Source organism: Oikopleura dioica, chromosome YSR, assembly GCF_907165135.1.
Source record: "Oikopleura dioica chromosome YSR, OKI2018_I68_1.0, whole genome shotgun sequence".
In the NCBI taxonomy this organism is placed as follows: domain Eukaryota; kingdom Metazoa; phylum Chordata; class Appendicularia; order Copelata; family Oikopleuridae; genus Oikopleura; species Oikopleura dioica.
In genome coordinates, this window is record NC_137295.1 from 583,018 (window position 1) to 603,550 (window position 20,533).

General features: G+C 39.8%; 2 protein-coding genes, 1 long non-coding RNA gene and 1 pseudogene across 4 annotated transcripts in view; 3 read left to right on the forward strand and 1 right to left on the reverse strand.

Moving 5' to 3' along the window:
• The window catches only part of LOC145710779 (uncharacterized), a 61,294-nt gene that overhangs the window by 1,599 nt on the left and 39,162 nt on the right, over positions 1-20,533 (forward strand). The window contains exon 2 of the long non-coding RNA XR_014135078.1: positions 17,593-17,754. This is a non-coding gene — a long non-coding RNA (uncharacterized LOC145710779). The remainder of the gene's footprint in view (positions 1-17,592; positions 17,755-20,533) is intronic.
• LOC145710788 (uncharacterized) lies at positions 4,993-6,373 on the reverse strand. The gene is made up of 5 exons (XM_081788496.1): positions 6,306-6,373; positions 5,696-5,906; positions 5,549-5,657; positions 5,281-5,506; positions 4,993-5,239 (listed from the first exon to the last, which is right to left on the reverse strand). Exons 1-5 carry the CDS (start codon positions 6,370-6,372, stop codon positions 5,100-5,102), a joined length of 753 nt encoding a protein of 250 aa, XP_081644622.1. The 5' UTR covers position 6,373; the 3' UTR covers positions 4,993-5,099.
• Positions 7,074-7,840, forward strand: LOC145710752 (enoyl-CoA hydratase domain-containing protein 3, mitochondrial-like). The gene is made up of 3 exons (XM_081788475.1): positions 7,074-7,281; positions 7,323-7,547; positions 7,620-7,840. Exons 1-3 carry the CDS (start codon positions 7,191-7,193, stop codon positions 7,838-7,840), a joined length of 537 nt encoding a protein of 178 aa, XP_081644601.1. The 5' UTR covers positions 7,074-7,190.
• On the forward strand, positions 7,982-8,383 carry LOC145710753 (uncharacterized; annotated as a pseudogene). Its single transcript, XR_014135069.1, has 2 exons — positions 7,982-8,227; positions 8,271-8,383. The product of XR_014135069.1 is annotated as an uncharacterized LOC145710753 (transcript).

The window sequence follows — 20,533 nt, forward strand, 5'->3', positions numbered from 1 at the left end:
CAAAGTGAAGTACACAAGTCAAGTCAAGAGAATATGAAGCTCACTGAATACTTATATTCGGTGATGCAGTATGCGCCAATATGGAACAACCAAAAAGGAACAAAAGAAGAGGAAGTCGAAGACATCAAGAATTTCATAGAGGCGATCGATGATTTCAGAAGGGACTGCGATTTAGATGAAGAAGTTGCAATTTACATTGCGATGCGCCGAACTAGCTTTGAGGCGGAAAATCTCTTGCGAAGAATACAGGACGAATGCGAAGAGAACACTCAAGATCTAGATAGATTTGAGGATTCACTTTACGAGCTTGTTTCAGCTGCGCACGACTCCGAGTCCTCCTCCTCAGTATCAGGGAGCGTGACTTCTGACACGGAAAGCTCCGACTACAGCTCGTGGACGACTTCACCTTCAACACTTTCATCTGGATCAGAAGATGGAGAGATCAGTTTCGACTCCGATTAAATTCCCGCTAAGTGGTGCAATGAAAATGGACAAATGAGGAAACAATAATTCGACAAAGAGCTCACAAAAAGAAGGGATTATGACTAGTTCAAAAGAGAAGAAGGAAGAGTTGATTGGCCAGGGATCAGGTGGATGCCTTAACCTACACGGAAGACGCACGTGTGCAAGGCCTAGCTTGAAGGACTCAGCTGGTTGTAAAGATTCAACCGTACGGCCGAAGAGAGTAGGGATGCCAACGTCCAGACGTGACCCGCGGAGGGAGTCCGCGGCGCCGAGAATGCAAGGAAGGGCCAACCTAGGGTCCGGCATGATTAGGACCAAAAATTAAATTTCAATAAAACTTCACGATTCCACAAATTCGACCCCAAGAATTTCAATTCCGGTCACTGATTCTTCAAAAAACCTCCGATTCAACCCTTTTCAGGGCTTTAATGAAAATTTGAATGGAGAGCCAAGTGCGCTCTGATTGGTCAGCTCCGCCTAGCGATTTTTATTACTGCAACGATCCCCCCTTGGTGGCTCAAATGTTAGCGCTCTCGCTTGAAAAGCAAGAGGTGGTGAGATCGATTCACCGAAAATCAAAAATTTTTTTTCATTATTTTTCATTATTTTTTTCATAATTATTGAAAAATTTTAATTTTCGTTATAAGAAAAAAAAAGATTTCTCAGATGATTACCATAACAAACAAAGAAATTGGAATTACAGTTAATTATGGAATTTTTGGACATTTTTTGTCCCAAGATTTTCGCGAAAATGTCCATAAATTTGATACACGCGGCCAAAAAAAATATCCCATCCAAATCGCTTAAAAAATTTTTTTTGAGAAAAATCTCCATCATTCTTTGTTTAATCCTTCTTCTAAAGACAAAAAATGTTTAAGGGGTACGAGATCAACCTTCAATCTTATCTTTCTCAAAGAAAAAGTAAGATTTTAATATGAAAAAACTTCATATCTGGCAAAAATAACAGAAAATTTAAAAATACGGCGCAGAAAATGTCCAAAAATTTGATACGGGCACTTTTGAAAAGTGTCCCAAGAAAACCCCATAAAATAGCAAAAATGTCCAAAAATTTGATGTCCAAAAATTCCATAAAAAACTGTATTTTCATTTTTACGCAAACGGGTGTGGGTGGGGTTGGGGACAAAACTAAGACTGATCACCTCAGAGTTAAATGCCTTTGTCAAGCCCCTTAAAGTTAATAATCAAGGAACGGGGCTGAGACGGCCCGAAGGGCCGTCAAGCCCCTTAAAGTTAAAAATCAAGGAACGGGGCTGAGACGGCCCGAAGGCTTATTATTTCGACAAGCTTGACGATATTTCTGTAATGGTTTTGCAACCTATACAAATAAGTAAACACAAGAGAAATATACAGACAACTGAGCAAAGTTGGCTGTGTATAAAAAGAGTAAAGTTTTGAGCTTTTATTTGATCTTATCTCTGAGCGAGCAAAAGTGAGAATGACTGTGAGAGAGATGGTGAGCGGTTTTTATAGTTTTTCAAATTTTCGGGTTCCCAGTAGATTAATCGGCTGTTATTCGATCGTATCGTTTTCATCGGATTAATTGAACATTAACGTAATAATTCGTCACCAACGGATTTTGTCACTTGGAAAAGGAATAATTCCATTTTAGCGGATTAATCGGATTTCGAGCATCAGGACGTGAGAATAATTTGAAGAGCGGCGTTTTAAAACGGATTATTTGGTTTTTCAGGAAGGGCGCGCGTTTTAGAGTCGATTATTTCGCCAGCGCTAGTGCGCCATCATTTTCACTTACGCGCCGTGCTCGCGTGGCAAGCTTTGCTTTGCCCCGCGGCGTGATCGTAATTAGAGCAATTCTGTAAAACCACTACATATTCTTCCCTCTTCTTTTTGAGCGGAGCGTTCTGGTAAAGTTTGAAGAAGGAGCGGTTTTCAGCAAGTAGGTTCTTTGAAGATTTGAGCATCTTCAAAGAAGATTTCCATGAAAGAAGGAGTCGAATGCATCAGAAGTTGCATCATTGACAAGATCGTATTCACGAGCGGGGGAATTCCAACGTATGTCCAAATTTACTTGCCCTGAATTGTTGAGCGGAGCTTCAGGGGGTTGGTAGACTACCAGGGCAGTCTCTTGAGCTACAAGGCAATATTTCTGGCATTTTTCAATAAAGAAAGCGAAATGGACATTGGAGAGGAGTTCAACTTCTTTCAGATCGGAGAAGTTAAGGTTGTCCCAGGCGATTCTTCTGTACATGAAATGTTTGACAAAAGATTCGCGAACTTTGTCAGCTAGCTGAAGTTTTCCTTCTCGTGAGGTCTCGAAGTTGAGAAGGATTTTCATCGTGAAGGCAGTTTTCTTTGTCCATAAAATTATATCATTTGGACGAGGTTCTCTTTCGTAAGAGATCCAGACATTGGTGAGCTTTTCGAGGTCAATTTGAGCAGCAAAGTTGTTGTAGAACTCGTAACCTTTGCGAGCAGATTCCTCGACGATTCTTATGAGCTGGATTGTCTTTTCGCAGAACAGATATCGAGTGTCAATTTCGAGCGGGAGCATTTGAGGTATGACGTATCTCAGGAAATTGGTTTTCAGATCACCTGTTGGTTTGAAGTTATGACAGATTTCGTTATATTTTGAATACTTCCGGTTTTCTACTTGTCTCTGAGCCATTTTCGATCTCTTGCGAGTGGCGTTTTTCTCGGAAGCGGAGGCGAAAGAGCATTTTTTCGATCAACGAATCAGGAAATTGAGCGCTTTTACGTAAGATTCAAGAGTCGGGAGGCTTGCATACTCTTCCCTCTTTTTTTTGAGCTTTTGAGTCTTCTGAGTGAACAGTGTTTGAGCGAATTATTTGAGCAAACGATTCTTAGAGCGAACAAATTTGAGCTGAATCGTCTCTTTGAGCAACTTGATCTTGATCGTTTTAGCAGATGAATCCATGAGCGAGCAGAATCATCTTTAAGAAACTTGATCTTGATCGTTTGAGCAGATGAATCCATGAGCGAGCAAAATCATCTTTAAGAAACTTGATTATGAATTATCTGAATGTGAAAAAGCAACTGCACGCATTGCTTCGCATCTTTGGAGGAGTGGACCAAGGTTCAGAAAAGCGGTGTCCATCGTGTGCGCAATTGATAGACACATTAGCTGGGTTATGAGAACACAAGTCCAAAGAGGCCTGTATGAAACTTCTGCACAGCAAATGAGCGGAACTGGATTCCCTTTGATCGAGCGAGCGGGGATGACTTCGAGCTTTGAAGTGAGCCGATCCAGTGTGCATAAACATTGCCGAAGTTTATGATCCAATATTTGAGCTTCAGGTTAACCTTTTGAGAACAGGACTTTTTATCACAGATTTTGAGCGAACTTCGTAAACAAGTGTGAACGTGAGCAGGAACAGGAGCATAAGTTTAATGGCTTGATCATCATCGTCGTGAGCGAAGGCGATGTTTCCATTTAGGAGTTTGAACTTGAAGTCCATCATCTCTATCAACAGGCTCATGTTGATCTTTATGAGGGCTTCTGATACTTTGATCTTCTTTCGTATCATTATGAGCAGGAACTTGAGCAAGATCTTGATCGAGCTGATCTTCTTCCGCTTTTTGATCAGTCTTTACTTTGACGACAAACTTTGTTTGATTTTCAGCCGTTTTGAGTCGGAGCGGTCGGATCAGGCTGATGTGTCGTCGATACTCTTTCTTTGTAAGCGGGCACTTGACATTGTAACTATCCTGCATGGTATGTAGCAGGTGTAGCATGCAGCAGCGTTCAAAAAACGTGTAGCAAAGGGTAGCTTGCTACATTGCTACATTTTTCTGGGGGTGAAAATTTTTGTTCGCTTAAAGAAAATTCTAGAGCAGATTTGTTATTATCGACTCCGAAATTCAGCAGAAAATTTTCGTGAAAAAGCAACAATTTTGTTCTAGAATGCAATATTTCAAAAAAAAAAACGTGACAAGAATACATTTTACAGGAATATCTGTCGTAAGAGACGATTTATCAGCTTCATTGTATTTTGAACGTCTCTTTTGATACCTGACAGTGTTTATTAGCTAAGAAGTAATCTAGTTTGACCTTAAAAATTTTGCGAAAAAATATTTTTTATGTAGGAAGTGTAGCATGTAGCAGCGATTTTTCTGAGGCGATGTAGCACATGTAGCATGTAGCAGCAATATATTGCTACATTTTGAACCCTGCCTACAACCGTTTTTAGTCTCTTCCTGGATGAATTCAAAGCTCGAAGAAAATCTGCAACGTAATATCCATCAGTTGCTTATGCCCATTGTTAATGTTTTGAAGTGGACCGAAGATCTGACTGTATTTAATGCCCTATTGAAGCTCTGCTCTGACCACCAAATAAAGGAGCTCGCCCTGCCCCTATCATCCACTGCCTCCGGTTGGAAAGAAGATAAAAGAAAAAACGAAGCACTTGAATTGCTTTCTGCCTCTTTTCCTGAGATTGAACCTGTTTATTCTCCTGAATTTCAATTATTTCGACCTGAACATATGATATGTTACATATCCCTGTCTGTACAAATAGAAGCTTGAAATAAGTTGAAAAAATTTATTTTCATTTTACAAAATGGCGGGAATAGCTTGAAGTATTGACCTCTAGCTTGAGATCACAGGCTTACAGTACAGTAAAATATAGTAATAGCTACACAACGAGTAAATTAGCGTCATTGGGAAGGCGGTAGATGATTTTCACAGATCTGAGCGTACTGATCGCAACTCGTTGAGCTCGGCGATCTCGGTAGTTGTTTTGCTTAGGCAGTTTTTTGCTGTGGTCGCAGCAGCCTAAAATATGATTAATAAGGAAACATGAGTTTCGAAAATACCTTGGTAAATTGATTTGTGGCAAATGACTCCCTCTTCTGTGGAAAATTTCTCTCCGCAGTCTCGACAGGAGTAGATAAGGGGTCCTTTGTCCATATGGGCACGGCGGTGTGCGTCGCGTTGCTTGAAACTCTTGAATGTATTTGGACAGAGCTCGCATTTGAAGGGTCCGTGGCCGATGGCCTTGTGTATTCGCAAACCGACACGAGAATCGAACATTCTTGGGCACTATAGATACAATTAGACTCGCCTTTACAGATCGCTAATTACCTCCGAACATATCAAGTGAGCTCTCGCAGAGTGTTCCATTTGATCTTCCTTTGAAGTGAAGGTTTTGTAGCAGAACTTGCACTTGTAGAACTTCAAGCTAAGAGAAGAACTAATACTGAGTTTCTTCTCTCCAGCCTTTTTTTTGGCTCTTCTTTTGAGCTTGATTTTTCATTTTCTTTCGTGGACAAATTCAGCGGTTTCTTCTCCGCGACTGGCTCTGTTTCTTTGTCCGGTTTGGGCATGAATAGCGGGTCTATCTTGAGCACATCAATTGGGTCGTTTATGTCTTCAGCGATTCCCTTCGGGAGCTTGATCAGCGGCCCCACGTCCAAATCCATGGGCTCGATTTTGAATAAATCTGAAACAGAGTTTTACTCTACAATTTTCTTCCGAAGACGAAGGTCCTAATAGTCTGTAGATTGATCAATATTTGAAAATACTAACTCGGCCGTGTTGTGAGAACAGAGCGATAATTCTCAGGATTCCGACTTTAAAAATGATATCGTTATATCTTGTTTATTATTCTTTTGCGTTCTGGTAATATTTCTTTTACTCTTTTTTCTATTGGAGAACTTTCACACGTGAATATCTAACGTTCGAGTTTTCCGGCTCCTGACGTAATCAAAAGAAGCTTATATTGTCTAATAGACAAGGATATACTTGAGAAATATTTTAAAGTTTCAACAAAACATCAGCTTTATTACTCGCGAGTTCGATTATGATTCGAGGGAACAACTAATTATTTCGAAAGTCTTACCAATATTCATCTCTGGCGATATATTCTCTTTATTCGGCAATTTAACGTCGCTGAAATCTAGGGTCATGTTTTTTCTGTTTTCCAAAAAGACGATTGAGTATAATTTATAGTAGATTTTGAAGCTTAATTTTATGCTCCGCCGAATGCGCTCGAGCAGGCGGCTGGTGATCCTAATCTGCACGAAGTGGTTCGAGCTAGAAAGTCTGCGCCAACATTTTGGGCCTCCAAGTTTAGAAAAGGCCTTCACACGGAGATCTTCGATCGATAGGGTAGATTAATAGTAGTATTTCTTGTTAATTTTCACTTCCGGTCTGATTCAGGGATGCTGGATTTCTCAATGGACGTCTCAATGTTTTATACATCCTACTAACTTTAGGTCCTTACTTCCTCACTCAGCATTTTAGATCGAGCGAACTCAACTTACTTTTAAAGTTACTAAATTAGTAACTTTTGCTATCTTCAGTACTTTTATGAAAACTAAATTCGGCTTAAGATTTTTGATTGAATGCGCGTTACATCTGTTTGTCGTAATCTACTGAACATAACTCGCACTGGAAACACAAAAATAATCGAGCTAGCGGACCTAAAAGGCCGAAATGCCCTTGGAATTGATATGCTCAGGAAAGGATTATAATCGCAAAATAGAATGAGCATTCAGCTCTATAAACAAGCCAAATCCTTATAGAGAGCTCAACGAAGCGTTAAGGTATTTTTGTCTAAATATTATTGACTGTTATGTCAATACTTTTTAGTGACGATTTTAGCGATTACCGATCGATTGTGATAAGATCAGCTCATCCTAAAATTTTCTCGCCGGGACATAATGTAGCGGAACTAAAGAATTTCGAACTTCATCAGCAGTTTTTCGGAACATGTAAAGAAGTTATGAAGAAGATAAGGGAAGTGGATGTGCCTGTGATTGCTCAAGTTACAGGGCTTGCTGTTGCTGCTGGAGCTCAACTTGCAATCGCAGCAGGTGGTAGACACTCATGTCTTCGACTTTTAATGATTCTTAAGATATTACGATTGCATCTGAAAACGCCAAGTTCAGCGTCCCCGGCGCAAAAACCATCGGGTTATACTGCCACTCACCCGCGGTTGAACTTGCCCGCGCGGTACCTCGCAAGATTGCGATGGATTTACTTGTTACTGGAGATTTTCTGGAGGCAAGCGATGCGTATCGAGCTGGAATGATTTCCCGATTAGTCGGCGATTATGATGCGTGTGTTGCTGCTGTGGAAGGTTCGTTTTATTGTCGTGTATCGAGCTTATCTGGAACATAACTACTATAATAAAATACATGACGCTTTTCAGATGTGATCAACAAAATTGAAAACACCTCTCGAAGCGTCCAAGCACTTGGAAAACAAAAGTTCTATGACCAAGTTGATCTACCGATTCAAGACGCCGCAAATTTGATGGAAAACGCAATGTACGAGAATCTTCAACTAGCGGACACACAAATAGGAATCAACTCTTTCATGGAGAAGAAAAAGCCGCAGTGGACCCATTCTAATGCAAAACAAGACCCCTAAGTTAGGGGCCCTAACTTTTTCCACTGTTCAGATTTTCTTTGATTTGGAGACATACAAGAGTGCGATAACTTTCATAATCGAGCTCTGAATTGATCAGAAATCGACGATTTCTTCATTTTTCAAAATGCAATGTGTGACTTTGGCTGTCTGTTAGAATGCTAAGGGCGGGTCGGGCATTATCTCGTCGTCTGACGTCGAATCTTCAAGGATTCCATGTCGTGAACCAATTCGAAGTAGACGATTTGAAATTGAAAGTTACCGAGCGAGTGCACCAAGAAAGCGAAGCCAAATGGACGCACATTGATAAACAGGGCGAGACGGAAAAAGTCTTTAACATTTGCTTCCGCACCGTTCCTTTTACCGACAACGGTGTCGCTCACATTCTAGGTAATTTTGAACAATTAGAGCATGTTATGATTAATTCACTTAGAGCACCTTGTTCTGTGTGGATCAAAGAACTTTCCCGTCCGGGATCCATTTTTCAAAATGATCAACCGCTCGCTTAATTCTTTCATGAATGCAATGACTGGAGCATCTGCATGAGCTGTTGACTCCCAGCATGAGCCGTGATCGTATGCAGATATTGAATAAATTCATCAGCAAGAGAACTTGGCAGAACGAGCCGATCATTTGAGTAGAGCACATTGTCTTTGAGCTTGAATTGTTTCAAAGAATTGTTGATTTCGAACTTGACAATGAGATTTTTCGTCTTTGAGCAGGATCGTTGAGCGAGAGCCATTTCTTTTGAAGTGAACGAACGATTTTCAAAAGAAAATAGTACATCATCTTGAGCGAGAGAGTGGACTGCAAATATCGTCTCAGCGATATCAAAGAAATCTTTTGCTTCATCCTCCAAGTCGGAGCTTTTTGATCTTGGAAGGCGTGAGAAGTAGTCAGCTGAAGCCATTTCCGGACTAGTTTCACTTTTATGAATGATGTTGAAGTTGAACCCGAGGAGATAATTGTAAACATTGCTTAATTTTATGTCGAGCTTTGACTGTCGAGCTTCTCGGAACAAGTAGAGCAGTGATTTATGATCGACGTACGCATCAAATTCGGTGTTGAGCAAATAATATTCGAAGAACTGAATACCCCAACAGAGCGCAAATAATTCTTTGATACGCATCGGCCGTTTCAGATCGGGCCCTTGAAGTTGTTTACTGAAGTACCCAAGTGCAGCGAGCGAGCCATTTTGAATTTGATAAAGGGTTCCACCGACCGCGAATCCTGAGGAATCTGTCACAAGGACGAGCTTTGATCCAAGTTTGAAGTGAGCTAGGGTCGGTTCCTTCAGAAGTTTGTGTTTGATCGTTTCGAATGCCTTTTGATGCGTCTCAGTCCATTGGTAATCTACCTAAGCGGAGGTGAGTCTGTAGAGCGGAGCAAGGATCTCACTTTCTTTTTCAATATATTTTATATTGAAGTTGATCATTCCAAGGTATCTCTTGAGTTCGGCTTTTGTCTCAGGTGGATTCATCTTCTCGATCGCTTCGATATGTTTCTTGAGTGGCTTAATTCCAGAGGCAGTCACACGATGTCCAAGAAAGTCGATCTCATTACTTGCGAGCTGGCACTTTTTCGCACTAATTATGAGCCCATAATCCAAACACGTTTTGAAGACAAACTCGAGCGACTTGAGATGTTCTTCCCAGCTGGAGTCAATGATGACGAGATCATCAATGTAGAGCGTGATTGATGGGTGGTTCATAAGCGTCATCATGATGCGACTAAATGCAGCAGGTGCATTGCAAGAGCCATAGAGCATTCTGTTTGCTTGGAAGTGTTCGTTGTTGTATGAGAAGGCCATTTTGTGAGCATCACTTTCATTGATCAGGACTTGCCAATAGCCTCGGAAAAAGTCTACTGAGCTGATGAAGCATTCTTTTCCTTCACTTAGGCGTTTGCCGATCCTTGTGAAGACTGTTTGCATGTGCGGAAGTGGGAAGCGATCTTTGATGAGAAGTGAATTGATTCCTCGAGCGTCGAGACTGATTCGAATTGTTTGATCAGGTTTTCGAAGGAGGATCAAAGGAATGTTGTGAGCGGATTGGGTTTTCTGAATAACTTTGAGCTGTTTCCATTTCGTCATCGCTTCATCGACTTGATCTTGAGAGTGAATTGGTATTGGTCTTGGAGGCTGGTGGGAAGTTTTGGATTCATCGTAGAGCGGAAGAGTGTAACGAAATCCAAACAGTCGTCCAAGATCGTCCGAGTCCATTGAGAAGCTAAGCCGATATTTGTAAACAAGTTCATCCAATTGAGCCTTTTGAACATTGTTTGCTGACCCGTATGATCCGTTGCTGACCCGTTTGAAATTGATCCTTTCGGCGGCTTGTGAACGTCTATGGAGGAACTGATCGTATTCCTCCTTTTGAGAGCCAGATTTTCTATCCACCTCTATAATTCCTGTGAGAAGCAGATCTGAGGAATTTGGATTGATAGTGGGGATAAATTTTCCTAGGAGAGTTATCGAGCTTTCTCCAATCGTTACTTGCTTGAGCGTATCCATGCCAAGAATGATCGGGCACGAAAGGTTTTGAACAATGAGCGGGTTGAGTTTGATCTTGAGTGGCGATCCATTTCTTATCAGATTTGCTTCGATCGTGGAGCTGAGCGTACTGACTTGAACGATTTCTGAATTCGCACACTTGAGCCTTATATTCGAGGGTGTTTGTTTGTTGACGTGAGCTGGAAGTAGGTCGATTACATCGGAGCGGAAACATGTTCGACTACATCCGGTGTCAATAAGAGCGGGAAAGGTTAGTCCGTGGAGCGTGATCTTGACATATTTGAGCGAGGTCGGTGCAAAATGAGCATATTTACACGTTTCGGTGACCTTTGATAGTCATTCCTCGTTTTTGATCAATTTTTACGTGAGCGGGAACATCATCGGAGTGGATGTATTTGCACTTTGATCCAAATTTACACGATCCCCTTTTGACAAAGCTGATGCAGAATCCGTCGATCTTCGAAGTGTCGATTCTGTTTCTCTTCCGCTTTGGCTCTTTTGGCTTTGGCTGATCCTTTTTGACTGCTGAAGACACAATTTCTTTCAATTTTGAGCAGAGCATTGAAACTTCTGAGCTTTGTGTCGGTGAGGATTCCTCTGCAGTGAATATATTTTCTTTCTTGAAGAACGATCTTTCAAGTTCAGTGCTGCGCTGAGCGATGTTTTTGAGAGTCAGCAGCGATTTTTCCCTTCTGAGCAACTCACATAATCGCGGTTCTTGAGCGTTGATGAACCTTTCGCAAATTATGCTTTCGTCGGCTGGATCAAGGGTTTCTTTGCCGTATCCTTTCTTGAAGAAGGCGATGAGTAGGGTCCGTACACAAAAATTCTAACTTTTTTGTTTCAAAAGCAAATCCTTTGAGAGTTTCAGGGGTAATTTATATGCCCTTGAGGATTGTAAAAACATAAATTTCCAAAAAAAAGAAAAAAGGGTTGATGAGATAATCGCATAAATAGGCTGAAAAAACTATTGCATAAGACTTTCAAAAGAATTAACTACATAAGTACATTTTTAGATAGCTATTTTTATTTTAATCTTCAAGAAAAAAGTTTGAACACCGTCTGCAACATGCTCATTTTAAGAGAAGAAGATCAAAATTCTGCCTTCTTGCGCTGCGCTTGGCGCGCGGTGAGTCACTTTCCATATTTGGAAGTCGTAGGGTGGCCGCAGCGCAACGACACAATCAGAAAAATTTCAATTTTCATAGAAATATAAATTCTAATAAAAATAAAGTTTTTTTGAGAAATAAGAAACAAAAGATAAATAAAATATTAAGAAAAAAAGATAAAAAAAAAATTTTTCTTTCAAAATTTAAAATTAAAAATAATGGGCCGTCTCAGCCCCATTCCTTGATTTTTAAATTTAAGGGGCTTGACAAAGGCCTGGAACTCTGAGTTGATCAATCTCAGTTTTGTCCCCAACCCCACCCACACCCATTGTTTTTAAAATTCAAATTATCCCTGTTTTTATTTAAATTATGGTTTTTATCATAGATTATGAAAATAGTTTTTTTTTAATTTTCAATTAGTTCAATTCCTGGCTCGAAAAAATCTTCCTAGAGCATATCTGACGGTTCTTTCGGTACACTCAGGCTTATTTAAAAAATTTGAAAAAATCTATTCTACCTTTCACCCTGGGTTTTGCGTGCTCACCCCGTATCATGCGCTCCCCTGCGTGACCGCGCGCCGCGCGCTGCATTCAAAATATCGGCAAAATTTACAGTTTTTTGTAAATTTCGGACAGATGCATGCTCTGTTCAAACTTTTTAAAAAGGATTTGAAATGAGCTTGTCCCGCCGGTTATCCCAGTAAGATCAATTTTTCTGAACTCGGAATGCAACCTGGTGAACACAAAAATCACCATTTTTAACCCTTTATATTTTCTCATCCCTTTTATTTTAGAGAAAGTCAAAAAAGCAAAAATCCTTATTTGAGCTATCTCTAAAACACATTTAAAAATAAAAAGGATTGGATAAGTATTTCGGGTACTTAATTTTTGTGTACGGACCCTAGCGATGAGCTTTGTGAGCGCCATGAATTGTGATTCACTCCCACGTTGGAAGTTGTTGTACTGAAATTTGTAATGTTCGGCATCCTTTCCAAGGATGAGAGTGAGTTTGTTTTTGAAAAGATCCCAGCTTTTGAGCTCATCTGCTGAGATCGCTTCGATCAGTGCGCTTCCGGTCTCTTTAGTCAGTCTCTGATATGAGTCATATGATATGACAAGGGATTAATTTTTTTTAATCGAGGAAGAGCTTTTTCATCAACAATGACAAAATCGCAGAAGCTTAGAATAATCTTCCTTCAAAATTGACTCCTGAGAATGTCTTCCTCTTCAGCCAATCAGAGCGCGCTTCCTCAATTTTCATATAATGATAAATAATGGATAATATTCAAATGGACAGCACATAAAAACCTTGAATTTTTTAAGATTTTTTCTTGCAGATATGTGAATTTTCGGGCTGAATTTATCAAAATTTGGAAAAGAGAAGTTTGTGCAGCCATTATTAGTATAAAAAACCGAGAGAAATCGGCGATTCCGACACTGAATAAGAATATTGGCACTATCATTTTTTTGCCGTATTCGAGTCCCTTAAATCCCATAAGAATTTTTCTTAATACTTTAAGATTTTCGCTTTTGAAAAATTAGGTCCTCCGATCATGCCGGACCCTAGGCCAACCTTGCCGGTGGAGAACTGACAACTCTAGAAACCTGTCATGCTCGAGTAGAACGAAAGAAATTCGCGAAACATAAATCATACCGCGATTGGCATTTCTGACTGACTGATTCTGAAAATAGCTTATCAACCAATCAAAATTTGACTCTGGTCTCCTTTATATGAAAATCCAGTCAAACCAGTCGACCAATCAGGAGCCATTACAAATCTGCTTTGTTTTAGCATGGAGAATTGTAACGGCTCATACACTGACTGGAAAATCAGTCAGTCAGATATGCCAACCGCGGTATATATAAATGTTGCCTCTGTTCACATCTCAATGCGATTCTCTCAGCTGTCTATCTGTTCTTTTCTTTCTCTTTTACCCCACCCCCGGAAGAGATGGGTATCATTTTCCCTCTATTGCACCTGATAATTATCGATTTCTCCCTATTGCACCCTCTGGGTGACCCTGGGGCGGAAGAATGTTGGGATCAGTCTATGAGACGGACGCAATGTACTCTCGTCCTGGGCCACCACCCTTGATCTATTTTATGATCTTCTTGATAAGTTGCGCTACCTCCAACTCTTGACTAAGATTCGGAAATAAATACCAAATTATAATAAACTAGAGAGTTGGTGTGTTGATCCAAAAGGGGTCGTCAAAGACGATCTCATCATGTAAGCCCGATCATGGATTCATCTGCTCAATTGATTAACATCAAGTTGTTCAAAGACGGTTCTGCTCGCCGATAGAGCCGTCTGCTCAATTCCGTCAAAAACGTTAAATTAATTTCATAATAAACGTTTGAGCGGGTTTTTGGTTCGACAGTGATCAACTGTATGTTTCATTTCCTTCAGAACATGAAAAGGAATATTCATAAATATTTCGGAAAGGAGTTTTTCAAGTGCACATTTTTGAATAAGCTTTTTCGTTTTCTGAAGGGATTGATTTTTATTAACCCTGACTACCGATGAAAATATGTATGTTAAAACTGCGCTTTCTCAGTTTCGCAAGTTGATTCCAAAGTTTCCGAAGGAATTGCAGCCATAAGTCCGCAAATATTTAACTGAATATTTTGAAGCGCTTTATTTGAAGCGTTCGGACTTTTCTGGCTGGAATCTCTTTGGATAATTTTCAACTTACGAGACGACTTTCACAAATAACTGTATTGAATCTTACTATAAAACCTTGAAAACCAACTCAGGGTCTGGTAGGAATACAATTCAGCGACTTTGTGTGACGGTAAAGAAAACAAAGGGTCACATTCGACTGGCAGAAATCAACGGTGAATACAATTCCCGTGATAAAGTCGCTATTGCCAAGCATGTGAATCTCCAAGGTTTTCATTACCAACTCACTCTTCTTGAACCTGACTTTGTTAAACTCCATTCTCTTGAGATTGCTCTCAAACTTGGAGATATTATGACTCCATTGACTGCTAAAAACAAAAATACCACTGTACCTTCTCCTCTTTCGAACTGCCATCCAACTAAAAAATATGAAAATAAAATACAAACAAAAATCGAGTGTCAAATTTGAGTTCCTTGCATATTTTTACCCTAGGATAGGTTTTATGATAAAAGAAAACAAAAGTTTATTTTTAGGTCTAGAAAATATTCGCCACTTTTCAATTTCACATGGGGCTACGATGCTTCATTTGCAAGTGTCTTGTCTCCTTCCGCGTTACTTGCGAGTGCCTCAGCTGATCGACCTTGCGCCTCTCGCGCGCCTGTTTTCGAACTCGCTCTAGGCTTGGCCTGGAAAACGTCTCTTTATCCCAACTTACTTTCCGCTTTATATAATCAATTTCTGATCTCAAAAAAATTTTTATGCGAATTAAGTGATGTTTAACTAATGATGACCTTCAAAAACGGACTGCTCCTTTGTAAGATATTCAACTCTTTATCTTTCTTTTTATTCTAAAATAAAAATCTTTACACTTCCGGGAAGATGTTTGTGCAAATCACCAGGTTTTATTTGCATGGAATCTCGGACAGTAGGTCAGAGATTTACCCGCCGAGAAATTGGTACGCGCTAATGCTTTTGGGCTTCCCGCCCAGCCAGTGGGCCCAAGCGCGCAAAGCATAAGCCCCTCACTTTCTTGTCCGTCACTTTTGCTGCTCCACCGCAGTGGGTTTCTAATAGGAAAGAGCCTTCTGAGTGAGACGGTTCAAATCACCATGCAGCTTCCTTTTTATTATGTACGTGTTTCTCAATGTACATAAGTTGGGTTTGAAAATGAAGTTTATTGTTATCGCGGGCAGGATAAAAATAGTGAACGTTGTTTTGTAAAAGGAGCAATTTTACATTGTGAGCAGATTTTCAAGTGAGTATCGAGCTGTGAAGCAGAGCGACTTATATACGATTTCTGTGCGTACGGACAGAGCTTTGTCCGTACGGAAGTTTGACAGTTGCGTGAGGATAAAGAGAGTTTTGTAGGAAGAATGCATATTTACGTGCGTAAAGAAGTATGTGCACAGGGAGAAAGGGCTTAACGTAGGGAGCAAGCGTTGTTTGTTACGGGCGTAGATAGTGACGTCCGCGCGCAGAGAAGTCTGTCCGTGCGCAGGGAAGTCTGTCCGGGCGGAGGAGTTTGTTTGCGCAGGAGTTACTATGAACTCCATGCGCAGCGCGTATTGCACATTGAGATCCACTATATATTCTTCCCCCTTTTAAAAAGAGCCTTGTTTATCCAAGTTTCTTCCAAAGTTAAACGATTTCTCATTTGTCTGATCGTTGCTGCTTGTCATCTTCTTACTTTTAGTATTTGGTTCCTGTATCTGTTGCACTTTTGCTTCTTGTCAATCATCTCGTGAGCAGTGCCACAAACAACTTCCAAGTGAGCGAGCAGTTATCACTTCTATTTTCATTTTTCCTGTGTTGAGATACCGTATTCTCTATTGTGAGCGAGCAGTTGTCACGAGGTATCTTCATAATTATTCGATTTCATGAGCATGTAAATCGCAAAAACTACGAAACCTAGAAAAATTTGAATTTCATATTCGAGAAGCCTGAATCTTGAAACCTATCTTTTCATTCATAAGTCAGGAAAAAAATTTTTGGGTGACCCGCTGGTGATTTGCGTTCGATCCCTATCCGGGTCCATTAACCCTATGCGTGACGCGGGTACACTCAGTGCACCCGCTCAAGGTTTTCTGTGCATTTCTCTCTCAATTTACGCCCGAAATCGAAAATTTGAAAAGAATAAAAATCTACGTCAGTAAAAACGCCTACTTCGTTACTTTAAGAAAAATATTTTATAGTAAGCTTGAAACGTTAAAAATGTCGATATTTTGCTATTTTTCGTCTCGAGAACAGCTATTACGATGCAAGTTACGTAAATTCCAGCCCCTTTTACTGCCGTAGAAGGGGGTATTCGGATGTCGGGCGCGTAGGGTCTGCCAGACCCGGGGTCTGCATTGACGATCAAAATTTTGGCTCCTTTGGCCCGTTTTGATTTAGAATTGTTAAAAGATGAAGTTTTCTCATAGATCAGGCGCGGAGCGCACCAAAGCGCCTGTTTAATGTAAAATTCTGATACATTTTTTCATGTGCAGACCAGCGGTCTGCATTTTGCAGACCCGGGGTCTGCATGAAGACCCTACTCGGAGAGAGGCGATTTTCTGGAAGTTAGATTTTCTGGAAATTAGATTTTCTGGAAAAGGCGATTTTCTGCAATTCCAGAAAATCTAATATTCCAGAAAGTCTTACTTCCAGAAAGTCGCCCCTTTCTAATTGAAATGTAAATTGAAAATCGAGAAGCAAAAATGTCAATTTATAGCTTTAAAAGTCTTTCATTATCAGTGATAATTTATCACTTTAAAATGAACGTCGAAACATTATCTGCGGAAGTATACTATTGCCAATAGTCTATTGGCCCGGGTCTCATACCCGGGATACCTCCTCAGAAGTGACGCCCGGGTGCAAAATCCAGGATTCCTCTAACCTTAAGGTAACCTAAAGCCGGCCAGGGTGCACCATCTATGGAACAGGGGTCAAAGAACTAGGTCTCTTACCGAAGTGATTTTGAGTTTCGAAAAACGGAAGAAACTGTAGGGCTAATTATCGATTAGCTACCCTTAGGTTACCTTTCGACTACCCTTGGTTAGGGTAAGGGTTCGGAAATATGCTTATTTTGAGAATTGCTGCATGCACCATGTATGTTGCATTGCTACGATTACGCCGACACCACTGATGGCGCTTTTGGACGGTGAGCAGTATTTTTCCGAAAAATTGGTCGAATAGTCTCCCTCTTCGAATTGGAGGACTACATCCACCTACATCCGGGTATTCCGGTCTCTGAGACAATGACAACAGCGAATTTAGGCTATTTTTCATCGAAAACTGGCAAAAAGAGAAGAAAATTGTTCTTGATGGGCCGGGTGCACTGCATGCACCCGCGTCACGCATAGGGTTAAAAAGAAAAAAACTAAAACGAGAAAAACAGATAAAGATAACAGTTTTTTGTTATTGATTCTTTTAAGTCTGAATGTCTCCTGATTTTAAACAAAATTGTCGTTTAAAGCCCTTTATCTAAAAGCCCCTTTGTTAAAACCACTGTATGCTTAAATTTCCTTTTAAGTTTCGCAATTCAAAATTTTGTCGATCATTTCTGGATGATTATGATTCTGATAGCTTTCATGAAAAGAAACAATTTATGTTATCACTCAAAAATCTAGATAAGATAAAGAAATGCTATCCTATTTTTGAATGTTATTATGTTCTTTTTAATGGACTTTTCAAGGTTTAAAAGACTTATTCTAACTATTCCCGAACGGCGACGGTGACGTTATTGCGGTAAACTCCTGCAGAACTCAGTATATTGCACGATACAGTTATTTTCCGGGCTACCCGGACTATGTCGCGAATGTCGCGAATGTCGCAATTTTGAAAAAACAATTGTTCTAGAAAAATAACAAAATTGCCAAATTATCGAAAAAGTCATTTTTGTCGAGAAAATATGCTGGAACTTCGTAAAAACGAGAAATATTGAAACGGTCATAGTCAGTGCCCGCTCCGCGGGTTTACTGGTAGGAAACTCCTTGATTTGGCAGGTTACACATCTGTTATCACGCCCCTACTGTTCCGAGGGATTCGGAAAATTCTCATTTTCTAGAGTGTTTTTGTTTTCAATTTTGTTATTTTTTGCTGCGACATTCGAGACATTCGCGACATTTGCGACATTCGCGACATTCACGACATAGTCCGGGAGTCCCTTTTTTCCTCTTTCGTGGACATTTTTTGTCCCAAATTTTCATAAAAATGTCCACGAAAGTGGGCAAGAGTCTTCAAAAAATGTCCTGCCGAAGAGATTTTCCTCATAAATTTTCTCGACTGGACAAATGTCCATAAAAGTGGAACATTATCCTTGCAAATATGACCCAAAAACTCCTAAAAATAAAGAAAACGTCCAAAAATAGGGGTCCACAAAAGAGGAAAAACTGTATTGGTAATTCGCATAACTTATGGCCCAGCAAATTGAGGCCCCATTTTCGAAACATTATCGAAATTTATCATCCTCAAAGAATCCAACTATACCGTATATAGTCTATACGTAGGGCCGACGAGCAAAAATTCAACCCCAAGAACCCTTTGTGGTAAAGCCTTGAAACTTTAGGACAATATGTATTTTGGCCCATCTTAAAAATTTGTAATTGAAATTTTTGGTATGATCACGTGATCACGTGATATGGACCCTCGAAAAGCTAGAAAAGCTTGCCAACCTCGATCCCCTGACCGGAGGTGATCATAATGTAGCTCACATGAAAGAGCACAAAAGTCCTTCCTAAAGAGTCCAAAACATTTTTGGTGGCGAGATCACATGACTCGCTAGAGGGAAGTGAAGCGTCCAAAATGGCCCTTTTGCAAAGTATATTGGCCTGAGTAACCCGTGAAATCTGGATTTTTACCTCTATTTTAGCGAGTTTCGAGTCCTTATATAGCTTCTAGCGTGTCCTGTAAAGACGGCACCAAGAATTTTTTGAGGAAACCACTAGAACAAACCAAGACCTTTCTTTTGGCCTAACGAGAAGATGATGCCATAAGGGGATCAAGCTCGGCAAGCTTTTCTAGCTTTTCGAGGGTCTGTAACCCGTGATCACGTGGTCAGACCAAAAATTTTCAATAACAGTTTTTAGTTGGGCCCAAATACATATTGTCCTAAAGTTTCAAGGCTTTACCACAAAGGGTTCTTGGGGTTGAATTTTTGCTCGTCGGCCCTATCTATACGTAGGCATAACGTACAAAAAAATCAACTTTTTCCCTGTAAGAGATATTAATTTGAAACTTTGGGAGCAACAAAAGTACCCAAAATGACTTTTCAAAATTTTTTGGAAAAATAATTTTGGTACATTTTAGTACTTTTTTCATCCCTTTTCTCGCTACTTTTTGAGCAATCTAAGCTACGGGGTTGTTAGTGTGCTCATTCGAAAAAATAGTAAAAACAAAGATCTCATTTCGAAAAAAAGCCAATGCGATCGGCAAGTGAAGTAACCGGCGTTGAAGAAGCGTAAAAATGCGTGCTTGCAGAATAAAAGGCGCCGTCTCAAAGACTTAATTTAGAGAAAAGGATTTTTAATTTTCTGTTCTTCAAATTTGTGAATTTTTGAACTACAGTGACCTTGAATGACCTCAATTTGAACTTTCATGTGACTAGATAATAAATGTCCACTTTTTAACGTGGAACGCATAAATTTTACGTTAGTCATGATTTTTCCGAAAAGTTCAAAAAATATAAATTGAACTTTTATGACCTTGAATGACCCCAAGATGAACTTTTTAAAAATTTTCGATCATGTGATCGGAATCCTCGACATTTTTATGTTAAACCAATAAGTTTCAGCTAAATACAGTATTTTTTCAAAAATCAAATTTTTGAACTTTGATGACCTCGAGTGACCCCAAGATGAACTTTTTCAAAATTTTTGATCACGTGATCGGAATCCTGGACATCTTTTATGCCAAACCTATAAGTTTCAAAAGGATCAAGTTATTTTTGAAAAAGGCCGATTTTTGAAATAAGTGATGACTCATCAGATTCCGAGTTTTTCATCCCTAGAATCCAGAGAACCCCCAATGCACCCCTTTTTATTGATGTTTCTTACTCAGTTTTTGCGCTATTTCAAATGAACATACTTACAACCCCGTAGCTTGGATTGCTCGAAAAATCAATTTTTTGACAACTTTGGGGTACTTAAAAGTACTAAATTTGAAAATTTTGAATTTTTTATTTGTAATGTTATCCGAGCACAAAAATCTATATCATATCTGAAAATCAGCTTCCTGCGACTTTCAGATAAAAGTCGATTTTTGTGCGTTATGCGGCATAACTTATGCCTAACTATACGCCCCTTTTTTGTTATCTTCAAAATTTAATTTGCTAAAAGAATGTTATCAATTCTTATGGATTGATAATGGCAATTTTCTATAGAATGCATATGCATATGTAATAGTTTTTGTTATTTCCGGAGGTTTATTGAATTAAAAGTAAAAACGTGGAACACTCTCTGTGGTACTGACAGTTT

What these genes read in the sequence shown, in the direction of transcription:
- LOC145710788 (XM_081788496.1), bottom strand. Translation starts at nt 6,372, where the DNA reads ATGACCCTAGATTTCAGCGACGTTAAATTGCCGAATAAAGAGAATATA. An exon ending in AAATCAAGCTCAAAAGAAGA is followed by an intron (nt 5,658 to 5,695) that starts GCCAAAAAAAAG and finishes ACTCAGTATTAG; the next exon opens with TTCTTCTCTTAGCTTGAAGT. An exon ending in CTCACTTGATATGTTCGGAG is followed by an intron (nt 5,507 to 5,548) that starts GTAATTAGCGAT and finishes TTGTATCTATAG; the next exon opens with TGCCCAAGAATGTTCGATTC.
- LOC145710752 (XM_081788475.1), top strand. Translation starts at nt 7,191, where the DNA reads ATGAAGAAGATAAGGGAAGTGGATGTGCCTGTGATTGCTCAAGTTACA. An exon ending in TCAACTTGCAATCGCAGCAG is followed by an intron (nt 7,282 to 7,322) that starts GTGGTAGACACT and finishes ATGATTCTTAAG; the next exon opens with ATATTACGATTGCATCTGAA. An exon ending in GTGTGTTGCTGCTGTGGAAG is followed by an intron (nt 7,548 to 7,619) that starts GTTCGTTTTATT and finishes GACGCTTTTCAG; the next exon opens with ATGTGATCAACAAAATTGAA.